This window comes from Tasmannia lanceolata, unplaced genomic scaffold (genome assembly GCF_043159265.1).
Source record: "Tasmannia lanceolata isolate RefF3 unplaced genomic scaffold, GAP_Taslan_0.1 ptg000054l, whole genome shotgun sequence".
Classification (NCBI taxonomy): Eukaryota; Viridiplantae; Streptophyta; class Magnoliopsida; order Canellales; family Winteraceae; genus Tasmannia; species Tasmannia lanceolata.
In genome coordinates, this window is record NW_027518731.1 from 2,084,320 (window position 1) to 2,099,176 (window position 14,857).

Here is a 14,857-nt window from a genome sequence, read left to right on the forward strand (position 1 = left end):
TCAATATCCAGATTGATACTAATATCAAAGAAAATAACCACTCATAGAAATAGAAAAGAGTACAAATTTTGATACATTTAGGAAAATGTGTCTTAGTGTCGAGACACTGGAAACTGTAATTGCATTCCCTCTTCCGTTTATATGCTTTTGAATTTAGAAACCTCTTCAAGGTATAAGACAAAGTGTATGATGACTCTCATGATATGTCTCCTACAAACAATGCTGCCCCACCTTAGTCCTTGCCACGGTTAGATAGTTCTGCAACATTTCATACCAGTACTCATGCTATGACGAAGAGAACCAAAGATGACATTAAGAAACCTAAAGTTTCTAGCTGACTATGTGGCAAATCTTGCTATAAAGCATCAAATTCCTCCTTGTCTGCCACCACCATTTTATTTTTTTGGAAATGGTGACAATCATTTCTAACCTATTGCTATAAAGCATCAAATTCCTTTTTTGATCTGTATTAATACATCATACAATGAGGATGAAGCCTTCACTGAAAATTTCAAAGAAGATATGCGTCTATATTTCAACACAAATAACATACAGTATATCACCATAAACATGATACCCAAATCCAAATACCCAAACCAGAAATAAGTTAGAATAACAATAAGATCTAGTTAATAGTTTTCATTCAGTTAAACTGTCTAGTAATTATTAATTAACTAAGTTTCCAATATCATTGCTATAATTAAAAAGGAAAATTATGAATGGTGCTAATGTTAAAACAATGTAATGCAAATTTCAGTCTCCTTTATGTTCATAATTACACAGCAAATATGCATCAATGAATTTTCTTAAAGCACCCAACAAAGTTTCTAATACCGAACTTGAGAATTACATGTGGGTTGCATTGACATGAAAAGCATAGCCATTGTAGCTCTTGGAAAATAATAGCTTTACCACGGAAGTTCTGACAACCTGATGAGTATCATCGATCACCCAAATTTTCAATGTGATTCGTCCCTATCGGTTAATTTGTTAGAGCATACTTTTCACTTGTAGTTCCCTTCATATCTTTCTGGTCTCATTTACTGCCACCAAAAGATGGAAGTGAGAGCTCTTTAGAAGATAATGCATATCAAAGTATTGAACAGATAAAATACATGTGCCTTTGTTGTTGAACTCTTGGGACTTGGGGGTAGTGGGGTTCATATAGTTACCGTTAGTCAAAGTCCTCAAGTATTGAATGTTGAATGTTGAATAGAGAGTACAGAGTGTAGAATGCCACTCCTTAGAGTTCATATTTGGTTTATTGGAATGTACCTTGTGTGTTTTGAGGTTATTTTGCATCTTGGTTGTCTTCTAAACTTTTCAAAAGATCAAAACTAAACTTGTTTGATAACTTATATTTCTTGACTTGGACATCTTATTTGACCTGTATTTATTGACACAACTAATTTCCAATGAATGTCTCTTTTAATCAACTAGCCAAATTCTTACACTTACAAAATATAGAACACTCAGGGCATTTTATTGTTGGGAAAGTTGTCATGTTTGGCACGCAAGTGGAGATTCTCCCTGTAATATCCTAATGGTATAACGAGACAAAGGAGAGTAGGCTTGGTGTCTCTGGTGTATCCTAGTTGGATTTGGAGGAAAGAACGACTTAGATTGGGAAATCTAGTCTATATAAGCTGTAAAATACCTTATGGCACCGTGTGGTGAGAGAAGAGTTTGTCTCTTGTGAAAAGAGAAAAGGTGAGGTTTTTGTTAGAGTAGAAGGATTTTTCTCTTGGTTTTCCGTCGTGGGAAGAAAGAAAGATTTTTTTTTTCTTTGTTATTTCAGAGACTTAGATAAGGAAACCTAGTCTATAAGGTTTTTTCTTTTTTTTTTCTTGTGGTTATGTTATGTATTGATCATCTTGATCGTTGGGGTCTTCCTGGTCATTATTCAATTCAATTCATTGCCATTTTCTTTGTTATATCTCTTGTGAAGAGAAGTGTAAGGTCTTGGTTGAGAGAGGAGAAAAAGATTATGGTTTGTGGGTTTTGGGTTTGGGTTAATCCTATGATTATCTTTGTGTCGCTTCTTCTTCTTTTTATAGTGGAAGGCATTTTTGCAGAACCACGTATATCTTGTGTTGTGGGTGTGTTTGAATCTTAATATTCTTTCCAATACTTTGCGCGTGATCGAATCATTGTTTTTCCTGTCGGATTTTCTACAATTGGAATGACCAAGCTATACTTGTTAGCTGGTTGAACAATCAGGTGGGACTAAAAATAATTGAATCTGAACATTGGAACAAATGGAAAGAAGTACCACTGATTCTAATGAAGAAAACTGCAAATATGGTTATGCTAGTGAAAGTTTCAAAACACTGGAACAAACATAAAGAAGTTGTCCCAGATTCAAATTAAGAAAATTACAAAATGACTAATGTTATTGAAGGTTTCAAATTTGATTCAGGAAACCCACATGTTCAAACCTTTCTCCCAGTTGTTTAATCAAAGAACGACAAAGTCATAAATGAATGAAGCTTCATCATGCGAAGGTAGTAAATCAGTTTGATTTTGAAGACCCAATTACAAAAACTAAAGTTTTATGATTCCATTTGGAAAATAGAATTCAAGGAAAATACTACATGAAACAGAGAGTGCAGAAGGTGAAGCGTGTGCAACAGAAGGATATGATTTTGAAATGGACAAAAAAAACAATGAATCTGACCAAAGACATCTTTATAACAGAGGTTGATGGTAAGCAAAGTTCCAGCATTGATCTTTGAAAAAATAGTTACAAAAAACTGAGGTTTCAAGTTTCAACAATTGAAGCAAGGAATGAAGAAAATGAGAAAAAGGCATTACTGCATTGCGCAAGGTAAGGACTGAAAATGATGATATTTGGTGAAAATGGGGTTTTAGCGGATGCAGAGTATCAGATGGGCCATCCAAATCTGAACTTAAATGGACATGATCTACTCACATTATCAGGATCCATTGACACATTTCAGATACCTATTATACAATCCGAAATTATTTTGGATCGGATCCGGACAACTAACAAAAGTCCATGGGATATAATCTTAAATCCAATTTTACTATACTGTTTTACGTAGATACCCTTCATTTTTGTATAACTTTAAGTATTATTTTAAGGGAAGTTTAGTAAAAAAAAAGCCATATGCATTTATTAAAAATTAGTCAGCGGATCCACTTCGGATCGGATCCACCTATGTCAGAGTCACGATCCATTTAAATCCCTTATCAGTCGGATCTCTTACCAGTCAGATCTGATTCAGAGTGTTCTTTGGATCCTACTTCCCATCTCTCGGTCACGATCCATTTCAAATTGGAACGTCCATCAGAGTGTCGTAGTAGGTCCTACTTACATTGTACAAAGTTAAATTTCTCAAAAGAGGGCGAAAGCAAGGGAGGACGACATAGCGGATTAGGGACTTAAAGTCAATGGTTAGAGAATGAAGAGAAGAGCCCGACTTAAGACTTGAGAAAGATGAATGATAAAATTATTAAAATAGAAATGGTTCTAAAGAAATGGACATTGCTTATTTTTACTAAAATACCCTTGAAATAATACTTAATGTTATAAAATTGGAGGGTATTTTCATAAAATAATGTAATTTAATAGGATTTAGGGCTGTTTCGCGTGCTTTTGTGAGTTGTCTGGATCCGATTAGTAATTTTTCCGGATCCTATGATTGGGATCCGAAATACGTCCATGAATCATGGGAGTGTGCGTCTAGGTCTTGTCCATTCAACTTCGGATTCGGATAGTCCATCAAACTGTCTGGGTTCATTGACACATAAAAATAAGTTTGTAACTTACTGTGTAGCAGCTGTGCGCCCTCACCGTGTTGTCGTTGCTCACCCTCGCGATTGTTTATAAGCATTATTTTACTTATTTAGAAGTTTAAATTAGTCATAGATAAAGGAATAATATATCTAAATAAATTACATAGACCCACTCCAATAATAGACTGAAGATTTTAATTTATTTTTTATTTTTTTAAATTCTAATTGTGTACAATGTAAGTAGGACCTACTTGGACACATATGATGGACGGACTGATTTGAATTGGATTGTGACCAAGGTACAAGAATTACGATCAGAAGAACACTCTGAATCCGATCTGATTGATAAGAGATTTGAATGGATCGTGAAGGCAAATGTGTAAAATGAACCGTTCGGGAAGTTCAACTGTATAGAAACCTCCACAAATCGAACAGTTCGAATCATCCTATGGAGGAGATTTTTGGGGCATGGCCTATCCACAGCTAGTGCAAAAATAATGAACGGATGGAGAGAAGAAAAGGACAGAAAAAAAAATCAAACAAGAGCTATTTCTCTTTCAGAACAAAAAGTGCATAGAAGAATCAAAGGAGAGAGTTGAGAGATCGAGGTTTCATAGGTTTTCTCCCTTTTCTTTCTGTAATTTTCATCATCATCAATAACAATCTCATCTCGGTTATCATTATCACTGTCACAGTCGTTATAATCAAGGCCATGATGATGATTAGAAGATGATAATGCCACGATTCCATCATCATCTCATACTTTCCTCTTGCCTTCCTCTTATTCCAATAGTTTAATCATATTTAATTTGGATTTGTTAAGACATTTCATCTAATTAACATGGAGATTAAATGTTTTAAATTCTTTAATAAAGGCCATAGGTTTGTTATTTAATGGGAAGGGAATTCTGAAAAAAAACTCTATATTGATGTTAAATTTACACTATTATTTGCAAACCATGTAAGTTAAAGAATAATAAGATCTGTAGGCAGCTTGCTAATCGTATTTTCTAAGAAGACTTGTTTTGCAACATTACAGAATAAATTCTTGCTTAAAAAAGTTGCAATAATGAAAATAAGAAGAGAGAGAACCAGATTGGAGCACAAATATATATTAGCTATCTTGAGAACAAACATACTAACCAATGCAGATCATCTATTGAAAAAATTTCAATCCTATTGTCTTTGATGAAGACTTTAAGGGGCCGTTTGGATATGCTGATTTCAGAATTTTGGATTTCCTCTAAATCGTAGTTGGGAGATGAGGGAAGGAGACCAGCCGGCGTTTTCTGTTTTCTAGCCCTTCTTTCCGTATGAAAGAGAGCAGAGATCATCCCATGTTTCCAGGTTTTAGAAATCTCATGTTGTGGGGGAGATTTCTAAAACCTGGATTTATTACTTAAAATCTAATATCCTAAAGAGAAGCAGTCGGTCTCCTTCTCTCATCTCCCAACAATAATTTTGAGGAAATCCAAGATTCTAAAATCCCCTATCTAAATGGGCCCTAAGGATTTATAGCAAGAGTATTGTTTTGCTATTTTGAGTGCATTTAAGCCTCAAATCTGTACAAATCAAAGTAAAGGTCTACACCATATCCGGGCCCACCTTTGATTCTCTGCCCCAACCCCAATGGAGCAAATTCTTTGCTCTTCTAATGATCCAGCTTAGCTTGTGTTGTCAATGAAAGAGCATTCATACATGATCCAGCTTCGCTTGTGTTGTCAATGAAGGAGCATTCATACATAGCAAAAGGATAGCTCAACATGGACGGTTGAGATGATCCAGAAATCTAATCATTAGACTATCCTAGCCGTTGGATCGTCACATACGATGAGGAAAAATCTCAAATGAGCTGGTGATCATGGAACGATTATCACGGCCGAAGTTTGCGTACTCCATTTTCCTATTAGCTGTTGCCAGCTTAATTAGAAAGCTAAAGACAAAATAAGAAGGGTGCGGATATCAAAACAGAGGGTTGAAAGAGCGAGCATTACGGGAGTTTGGTATAACTGAGTCTTGTCATTATCCGAAAAAAAAGAAAATTAGAAAATTTGAGGGAGCCACGTGTTCCGTTATTAGTGGTCATCGTACGAGAAAACCGGTTCCAGCCTGTCGCCACGTTGTTCTACCCACTGTAACCCGTCAACTGGATTCAACGCCTTCCTCTGGCTACTTGCTGTAGCCAGTCAACGTTGCGGGCCCCACGTAAGACCCTGGCCCGCTACCTCCGAAGCAGTAGAGATAAAAGACTCAAATATATCTCTTTCCTTCTAAAAGTAGCGACCGCATGTACAGCAAATGGACGAGAATACCCTTCTCAAATGACCAAACTACCCTCTTCGTTTTGCTGCAATTTTTTATTTTTGACGGAACTGTAGCTTTTCTAATGATGAGAAAATGCTGATAAAAAGGAAAAGAAAAACTCTAAATAAAAATTTAATTTAACTTTTCCCTACCTTTAGCCACTATTTGCCCTCTCCTTAGTCATGTGATCTCAAGTCTCATCTCCCAACTATATTTAGGGCATTTTTTTCACACACAAAAAGAACACGTTTTAATGGTTCGCAGTTTAATACTTTGTTTAACACATTTCACTCGACCGTTTTTTCGCTATGTTTTTTTTTAGCGCCGCTGGGAAACGGAATCCCATTTTTGGGAAAAAACGGGCATCAACCAATGGAGCAACGTCTACTAAAAGATAAATGAAGATAGCTCAAATCCCCATAAAAGCAATAAATACACATGGAAAAATGGTCAAATCAACGGTCATTTCTGGCTCCTTTTTTATTTTCCAAACGGAATCCCATTTTCAAAGTATTTTCCCTTTTTTAAGCCAGTAACGTATTGAACTTGAATTTTCCGGTCCCATTTTCTTTTTGCCGTATCACGATTTGCTAACTATGCTCCTGCCTAATAAGGAAACATATTTCAAGACTAATAAGGAAATATATTTCAAAACTAGCATATTACCACATACAGCCTCAACCAACTAGGCGACGAGAAAACGAACTCACTATGTATTTATTTTCTTTGACGCATTTGCTAGGCAATTTTACCGAAAGCCATTTTGCAGTTCACTTTTGCATGAGTGAACAGCCACCTCGGATTAATAAGACAAAATCTACTGAAAATTGAGCCCACATGGCTGTTTGCTCGCGTAAAAATGAGCAGCAAAATGGCTTTCAGCGAAATCGCCTAGCAAATCCCTTTCTTTTAAAAGATTAGTGGCTGCAACGTCATTTGACAGGGTATTATCGTCAATTGGCAAAAATTAGGATATTCCGGTAATTGACGCAAAGGTCGCGGATGATTTAGTAATTTCGCAAGTACAAAAAAACAAAACAACCAAAAACGCAGCCCTCGTATTTGCCACGTAGCTTCGGATATCTCCAAACCTCTCCTTCGTTATCCAAGCCTCAGGCTCGTAAAAATAGCTGGAGACAGGCTGTCAGCAACCAAGCCCCTCTTTTTTCTCCTCTGGTTTTGTATGCAGACAAAACCCCTTCTTCTCTCTTTTCTCGTCCTCTCCCCATTCTTCTTTGCTAGGGTTCCAATCCTCTTCTCAATCTCTCACATTCTCCTTTTAATCTTCCTAGATCGAGAATTTCCGTTCTTAGAGCTTCCGTTTGATCTCCCTCTAGTTGGATTTGGTTCTTTTTTCCTCGTTGTACAGACGAAAATTCAAGTTTTCTCTTCTCAAAGGCGTGCGAGTAGTGGATTCGAGCAGGAATGCCGGACATTGAACGGATGTTAGGTATTTATGTGTTTTTCTCTTTGATTTTGCTTTATGTTGTGTTTTATAGGTTCGATTGGTTGGTAATGGTGCGGGGAATCGTTATTAGTTTTTTCTTTTGTTGAAGTTTTCTTATTTGCCGTCTTTTTTGTGCGATTTATGGAGGAAATTTAGAGATTTTTAGAAGATTGTGTTTTTTATACGTAGAAAACGGTTGATGAAGTTGAAAATTTCGTTCTGATGGTGATTATTTGTGTGAGTAGTGGATTCGAGCAAGAATGCTGGACAGTGAACGGATTTTTAGGTATTTATGTGTTTTTCCCTCTGTTTTGGATTTTTTTGTGCGTTTTCTATTTTAGATTGATAGGAAACGCTGCGGGGAATTGTTACGAGTTTTGTGATTTGTTGAATTTTTCTTATCTGCGGTGTCTTTTGCTCGATTTATTGAGGAAATTTATATATTTCCCGAAGACAGTTTTTTATAGGTAGGAAACGAAATTTCGTTCTATTTTCCGACGAAAATCAAGTTTTCTCGTCGCCCTGGAATGGTGGACATTGATCAGGTTTTTAGGTGTTTCTCTCTCTCTCTCTCTCTCTCTCTCTCTCTCTCTCTCTCTCTTTTGTTGTGTTTTATACATTCGAATGGTTGGAAACAGTGCAGGGAATCGTTATGAGTTTTGTGATTTATTGAATTTTTCTTATTTTCGGTGTCTTTCATGCGATTTATGGAGGAAATTTAGAGATTTTTCTACGTAGAAAACGGGTGACAAATTAGAAAATTTCTTGCTATTGGTGATTATTTCTGTGTTGCTTTAGTGTAGTGCCGGTTTTGGGATTTTTGGTTATGAAGATAAGGAAAAAGTTACCATTCAGCAAAAAAAAGATGAGGAAAAAGTTCTGTTTTTTTTATGAAGAATTTTGTTCATTTTACGACTTGAAATGCTTGAAGAGTTCATTAGAATTGAGTAAAGATTTTTATGAAATTGAATTTTCTTTTGTTTTATGAAAGAAAAAAAGGAATTGTGCTGTTTCGTTTGAATTTTCGTGTTGTGCGATGGAGATATGTAGCTTTTCTTTATGGATTTTGTAGGAATTGTGTTCTGTGACGGAATTTTGTTTGAATATTATTTGATTTTGTGATGAATCTTGTGGGTCGAATTACTCAATTTGATTGAAATTTGTAGATTGTAGATCCTTTTTATATTTCTTGAGACTGCTTTTGTGTTTTTAGAGTAGAATTACTCAATTTGATGGAAATTTGTAGGCTTCTTTGTTTTTGGGTTTTGAATGAGCTTTTTCTTTTCTTTTTTCTTTTTTTCTTTTTTCTTTTGAAATTGTTGAATGAGCTTTTTCTTAACAACAATGCTTTGAATAAGCTAGGATTTTTGCCTTATTTTTATCGCAATGTTTTTATTCTCTATTGGAAGAAAAGTGCTGTCTAATCAGTAAAATTTTGGGTTTTTTTTTTTGAACTGGATTATGGATGATTTTGAGTTTTTTGATTAGAAATAATCGAGCTTAGATGGAAATAAGGTCGGGTTTTAGTTTGCGGAAAGAGTTACATGGAGATTCCCAGTGTCATTTGTAGAGTAATTGTGATTTGATCATTAGACTTGTAATTTCTATGAACTTTGTCATTTTATTCTTTTCCTCTTTTTTGAATGAATTTGTTTTTTTAACTGCCATGTTATTGTTATGCCAATAGGTAGCAAAACTTGATTCGGCCAAAAAATGGGACGGCAAAAATTCGAGTTTAAAACAGTACCGGTTAACAAAACGTAGTAAAAACAGAAACACAAGAAAATGAGTTTAGAAATTTGTCATTTACAAGATATGGTGGGGTTAAAATTGAAAATTTGGCCAAAAACTTGTTTAAAATGCATTTTAAACGTGTTTAGAACGTTTGCCTAAAACAATGGAGTTTTTTTCGTTGTAAAAGTTTTAAACGAAGTTTTAAATGGCACACCAATAAAACACGTTAAAAAAAAAAAAAAAAAAAAACCCGTTTAAAACGGAGTTTTGCTATGGTTTTGCCTTGGAGGAGATGCTGTCATGGTTGTTCTTTTTATGCTGTGCTGAAGGAAAGTTTTTAAATTTACAGACATTTGTGATTTGCAGAAATATTTGTGAGGTTTTTTGGGAATTCAGTATTAAAAAAAATAAAAACGGAAACATGGTTTTAATCACAATATGCCAATGTTTTGGCTTTTGTTCATGTTAATTCTCATTTTTGTTGGAGCTTTGTTGGAATTTTATGATGTTTTATGCTGGAATTGGTTGAATGAGTTTTCTCTTGGGGGCAGAAGTTAAGTATGCTCTTTTATTTTGCCTTTTTCCCATATATTTCAGAGGGCTTTGTGTGCATGCTTGTGAGTTTGGCATGGTTATTTGCGTGATATTTTGACAAGCTCCATTTTACTAACATCTGTATTTTCTTGCTGTATGTTCTTTAGAGTTGTTTCATTTATGGGCTTAATTTGAGTTTATTTCTTTGAATTAACATAGCGTGTTGAGTTGATCTTTTTCTTCCCATTAAAAAGGCAAGAAATTGCATTTCTGATTGATCTGTGACCGTTTATTGTAGGCTGGCAAGAACAAGGTTTTCACCAAGAATGATGCTGGGGAAGATTTTGATTGTTGCTTAACATTAAGAATTCAGTCAAATCAGCTGTGCTGGTTTTTTGATCCAAGTCATTTGGGTACATGAACACCTGTCTCTTCCTACAATAGTTTGAAGAGTTTGTTTTATACTTCTGCATTTTGAGGGGAACCCTTCCACAGCACCAGAGGAGTCGTCTGTATCCATGCTGGTAGAGAGCATGCTTGGAATCTGTGATTCAGGTAATGCCCCTGACCAGACTCGCCGCCGATGCATTCGGTGTGGTGACAATTTGTCTAGCCTCTCTGTTGGTACTACTTGGCTTGCTCTGCATCTTTTATTCAGTTTACTTCCGCTCTCGAATCAGGAGACAAGGTTTTATTCAACTCGGTTATTTTAACGGCCCTTGGATTATCCGAATCTTGCTCATCTTAATTGTCATTTGGTGGGGTTTCGGGGAGATTATTCGTCTAAGTTTGCTGAAAGGAGGCAAAGGAAGAGTTCTACATACCCTTGGCCTGAAATGGCAGGAAGATCTCTGCAAGTTTTACATCCTTTCGAATCTCGGGTTTGCAGAACCAAGTTTGTTTCTTACTCTTGTATTTCTCCTTCATGCTTCCTTGCAGAGAAGAAACTTGGGGACTTTAAACCGGCAGTGGAACACAAAAACTATTGGTTATGTTCTTCTCTTTTGCTTCCCAATATTCATTATTCAGCTTGTCCTTGTTTTAATTGGACCCAAGCACATTAATGATGAGAGTCACAAATCGAAGTTGCCGAATTACTTTACAAGGGTTAGCATTTCTTCTGTTACTGATGGTCATAGTACGATTGCCCTATGTACTTACCCCTTACTGAGTACGATTCTACTCGGGCTCTTCTCTGCTCTCTTAGTCGGCTACTTCTTATACCTCGGAAGGCAAATGTTGTCTTTGGTGATTAATAAGGGATTGCGAAGGAGAGTATATTTATTGATCATCTCTGTTGTTAGTTTCCTTCCATTTCGAGTTCTTTTTCTTGGTCTCTCCGTGTTGTCTCGGCCAGGGCATTTTGCATTTGAAGCTCTAGTGTTCTTGGCGTTCTTCATGATGTTATCTTGTGCGGGAATGGGAATTTGCATGCTCGTATATTACCCCATCGCAGATTCATTAGCTGTGAGGAGCCTAAGACACTTAGAAGACAGAGGAGCGCCCGTTGATGATAATGATAGTGCCTCTCTTATTGCTGACCAGAGCCTTCTTGAGGTGGCCTCGACTACCAGTAGAGAAAGGAACTCTGATGCGTCGATGAAGGGTGGCTCTATCTCTTTCCGAACAATGATAAAGGACGATGCCCCAACAGGGACTTTTGAGGAACTCAGCCTTTTCTCATCTAGCATCCCTTCTCCGCCAGGCTCTCCAGCACTACTAGGCCGGCCTATGTTCACTCACCGAGATGTTTCTGAGTACTAAGTAGAATCAGTTTTCTTGTTATCAGTTTTGTGGAAGTAAAAGAAAAGTTTATGTAAAGGGGTTAGTTACAATTTTAATAAGGATTGCTTGTTCATAGGAATTAGTTTAGTCTTATTATCAATTACAGAGATCCACTTGGCTCTCTCCGCTCTTATAATGAGTTTGCTTTCCTTAAGCTCTGTGCAGGTTTTTACAGCAGGTAAAGGCTTATTGATGAGGAGGATGTTTTTCCCACCTCTGGTAAGAGCTTTTGCCTTAAAATACGTTTCATGAAGGTTGTGAGATTCTTTTGCATGGGACCTCTATTGTTGCAAAAAAACTCAATCTTGAACTTTTTATTTTTTGAAAGGTAAAAACATATATTTATTGATTGCTGAATGAGGAATAACATCATAGGGGACGATAAATCCCACCCAATGCAACACAAACAGCAAGCACTCAAAACCCATCAACCCGAAGGCTGCAAAATATTAACTACCCAACCCCATTAACCAAAAGCACTCAAAACCTACCCCCGTTACTGAATTTATCTTGAACTTGTCTTCGTGCTGCTCTTTTGGGGCTGATGTTTTACTCGTGACAGCCCCAGTGCCTTGTCAACTCAATGATATTGATCATTTTCATTGGTGGCCTGTCGATGATTGTGTTTGCCTTTGATCCATCCATCGTGGGGCTATCCAACCATCCAATTAGTAGTGTGCCCCACATTTTGATGACCCAGGACTTCCATTTCTTGGCTAAAAATTATAGCAAATATGATGAAAGTCCTAATATAGAATTCTATGTATTTCTAGTGGTTGAATTAGATGTTGCTCATTGAATATGATACCATATATGTAGTTCAAAAGTCAGAAAAAGAGCACAGACGGAAAGATGAGTTGCTAGAGATTTATAACCTCAACAATCTCGAAGATATGCATGTACCGTGAGGATATATTGGTTTAAAATGCTAGGCTTTTGTATTGGAGAGAAGCCTTTAGGTTCTTTTGACTATCATTCCCTTGTCAAATCGTCTTTTAGCGCCAGCCAAATAACCCTGGGCTCTCATTGTTGGACACAGCGGGACCGAATCAATGGATGGAGATCCTTTCAGATCGGTGGGTCCTATTCTTTGGACTGCCCGTAAGGAAAGCAGCAGCTCATCTAATGATCCTGATTATCAGACGAAGCGGCTATAAATAGATGCTTAAAAAATAAAATGATAATTAGAGCTTGTTTAAGCGTAAAGAAAGCTCATTATCTTATAGTACTTGAGGATGATATGAATATGCTTTGGGTTCTCTTGTAAGATTATGACCTTCAGGTGATCTAGTTTATTTATTTAGTGCTTAAAAACAGAAAAATATAGCCACACAGTTTATTGATCCAGGGGTAGGACCCACCATATCTCGATGACTCGATGGGTCACCGGCATGGGCGACAAACCCATCTTGATTCATCGTAGCAAACAAAAAATATTATCAAATCGCCTTTACCCAAATCTTTTGAGAAGATGTGTTGTTTGGTTGTCAGTAGCATTACAAATTATTTGGTCTGCTTTTGGACTCCCACTACAAATGTGGGTGGGGATCCTACTTTCTCCACAACTGATACTTCTACTTCTCTAGGAAATGATCTATTCTTTACCGTAATCCATGTTGTTACCTCGTAGAGTAGTGGAAAGTAGTCAACATGGAGGGACAAAGCCTTGGAGTCTTGTAGAACAGCTGTGTATAGTGTTTGGTTGTCAACCTCGTAGTGATAGGGGGAGCCTTGACCAGTATAAAGAGAGAAGAGAGAGCGGCAATCCCAAGAAAATCCGAGCAAAAAGTCACCTTTTTGGTGGATTTTTGCTTGGAGTTTGTTGGGATGCCATGTCACAGACAAGTAGAAAACAATAAGGAGACATCACTGATGGGTCTTTGGGGATTTCATTTATGGCAATCAAATAAGAGATTTTGATAGCATAGCAACCGAAGTCCAAGTAAAAGGACTGATTTTCATAAAGTTTTGGGTCAAACTTCTGTCTCGTACATTCAGTTGTTAGATAAAGTGTCAAAAGAGAGGGCTTAGGTTATGACAGCCGATGGTGAGCCCCCAAAAGTTGTCAGAGAAAGTGTCATGAGAGAAGGCTGAGGTTACGACAACCGATGGTGAGCCCCCAAACCGGTTTGGGGCTCACTATCGGTTGTCAAATCACCATCAATGGCCATAATCACAAACAAGCAGGACCTTAGCGATAAAGAGGGGATGACATAGGCAAATGAGGGCAGTGAAAGGTGGAGATGAAGGAGAGGCCGATGGAGATGAGTTGGGCAGAGGACTTGAAGAGCGAATTGCAGTGTTCTTCGGACCCTACTTTCAATATCTGGATCACGTTTGAATCTGGTGTCCTAGTTAGAATTTTGGAAAAAAAAATAAAAAAATAGAATGTTTTATCTACTATCGGTGCTTTTGCAATTTTTTCAGTTGAATTTGTCACTCATTTGCAATTAAGTCCAATGATCAGTTTTGGTCTCACAACCGGTTCTTAAAAAAACAAACAGGGTCTAATTTACTTATTTAAGCCCTGTTCGTTTTCAATTATCTACTTATTTAAGCCCTGTTCGTTTTAGATTGTGACATGAGATTTTCAGCTCCAAACTGATTATCGGGCTCAAACCTATTATTGAGCCCCAAACCGATTATTGAGCTCACGATCGGTTTTGGGGCTCACAATGGGTTGTCACAATCTAAAACGAACACGGCCTAAATAAATAAAATAATGGTTAAAAACAAATGAAATAATCTATCCTCTAGGGTAAAGTTAATGTTTAATTGGTTAGTAATTACGCTTAAGGGAAGGGGTGACAAAAATAAAAGAAATGAGAGAGAGGGAGGGGGATGGTTTTGATTATGAATTTTATAGGACCAAAAACCTTCCATGAATGCTCTATATGCTTGTGAACTCTAGTGTTTTACTATTTTTCAAACAAAAAAGAAGAAGGTTCAGTTGAGCCCACTTCATAAGATGATCCAAACAGTTCATTTGTTAGCCCACAACATAAATAGGTTGTACCCGTCGACCATTTCCACAGGATGATCCTAGTCCGCCGACCTATAGAGGAACTACACATTATAGAAACCTCCACATCGGAGGGTTAGGATCATCCTATTTTCGTTGTGGGCCAACAAATGAACAGTTTGGATCATCCAATGAAATGGGTCCACCCTTGTTTAAAAATAGTAAAAACACCAGACTTCCGGCGCACACATCGTATAAAACTCCTCATTTATGATGTAAGGGTATATTCGTACCCAAAGATTCTCGAGCTATGTTTGGGTCCCAATCCGGCA

General features: G+C 36.9%; 1 protein-coding gene across 2 annotated transcripts; it reads left to right on the forward strand.

The window, feature by feature from the left end:
- Window positions 1-7,238: 7,238 nt before the first annotated feature.
- Window positions 7,239-11,699, forward strand: LOC143864810 (uncharacterized). Of its 2 annotated transcripts, XM_077375647.1 has the most exons (3): window positions 7,239-7,513; window positions 7,700-7,796; window positions 10,077-11,699. In XM_077375647.1, the coding sequence occupies exon 3, from the start codon at window positions 10,337-10,339 to the stop codon at window positions 11,540-11,542; it is 1,206 nt and encodes a 401-aa protein (XP_077231762.1). In that variant the 5' UTR covers window positions 7,239-7,513; window positions 7,700-7,796; window positions 10,077-10,336; the 3' UTR covers window positions 11,543-11,699. The 2 variants fall into 2 exon arrangements, with proteins under 2 accessions (XP_077231762.1, XP_077231761.1); XM_077375646.1 differs by lacking the exon at window positions 7,700-7,796.
- Window positions 11,700-14,857: the final 3,158 nt, after the last annotated feature.

Excerpts from the sequence above, each read along its gene's own strand:
- LOC143864810 (XM_077375647.1), top strand. The coding sequence starts at position 10,337 with ATGCCCCTGACCAGACTCGCCGCCGATGCATTCGGTGTGGTGACAATT.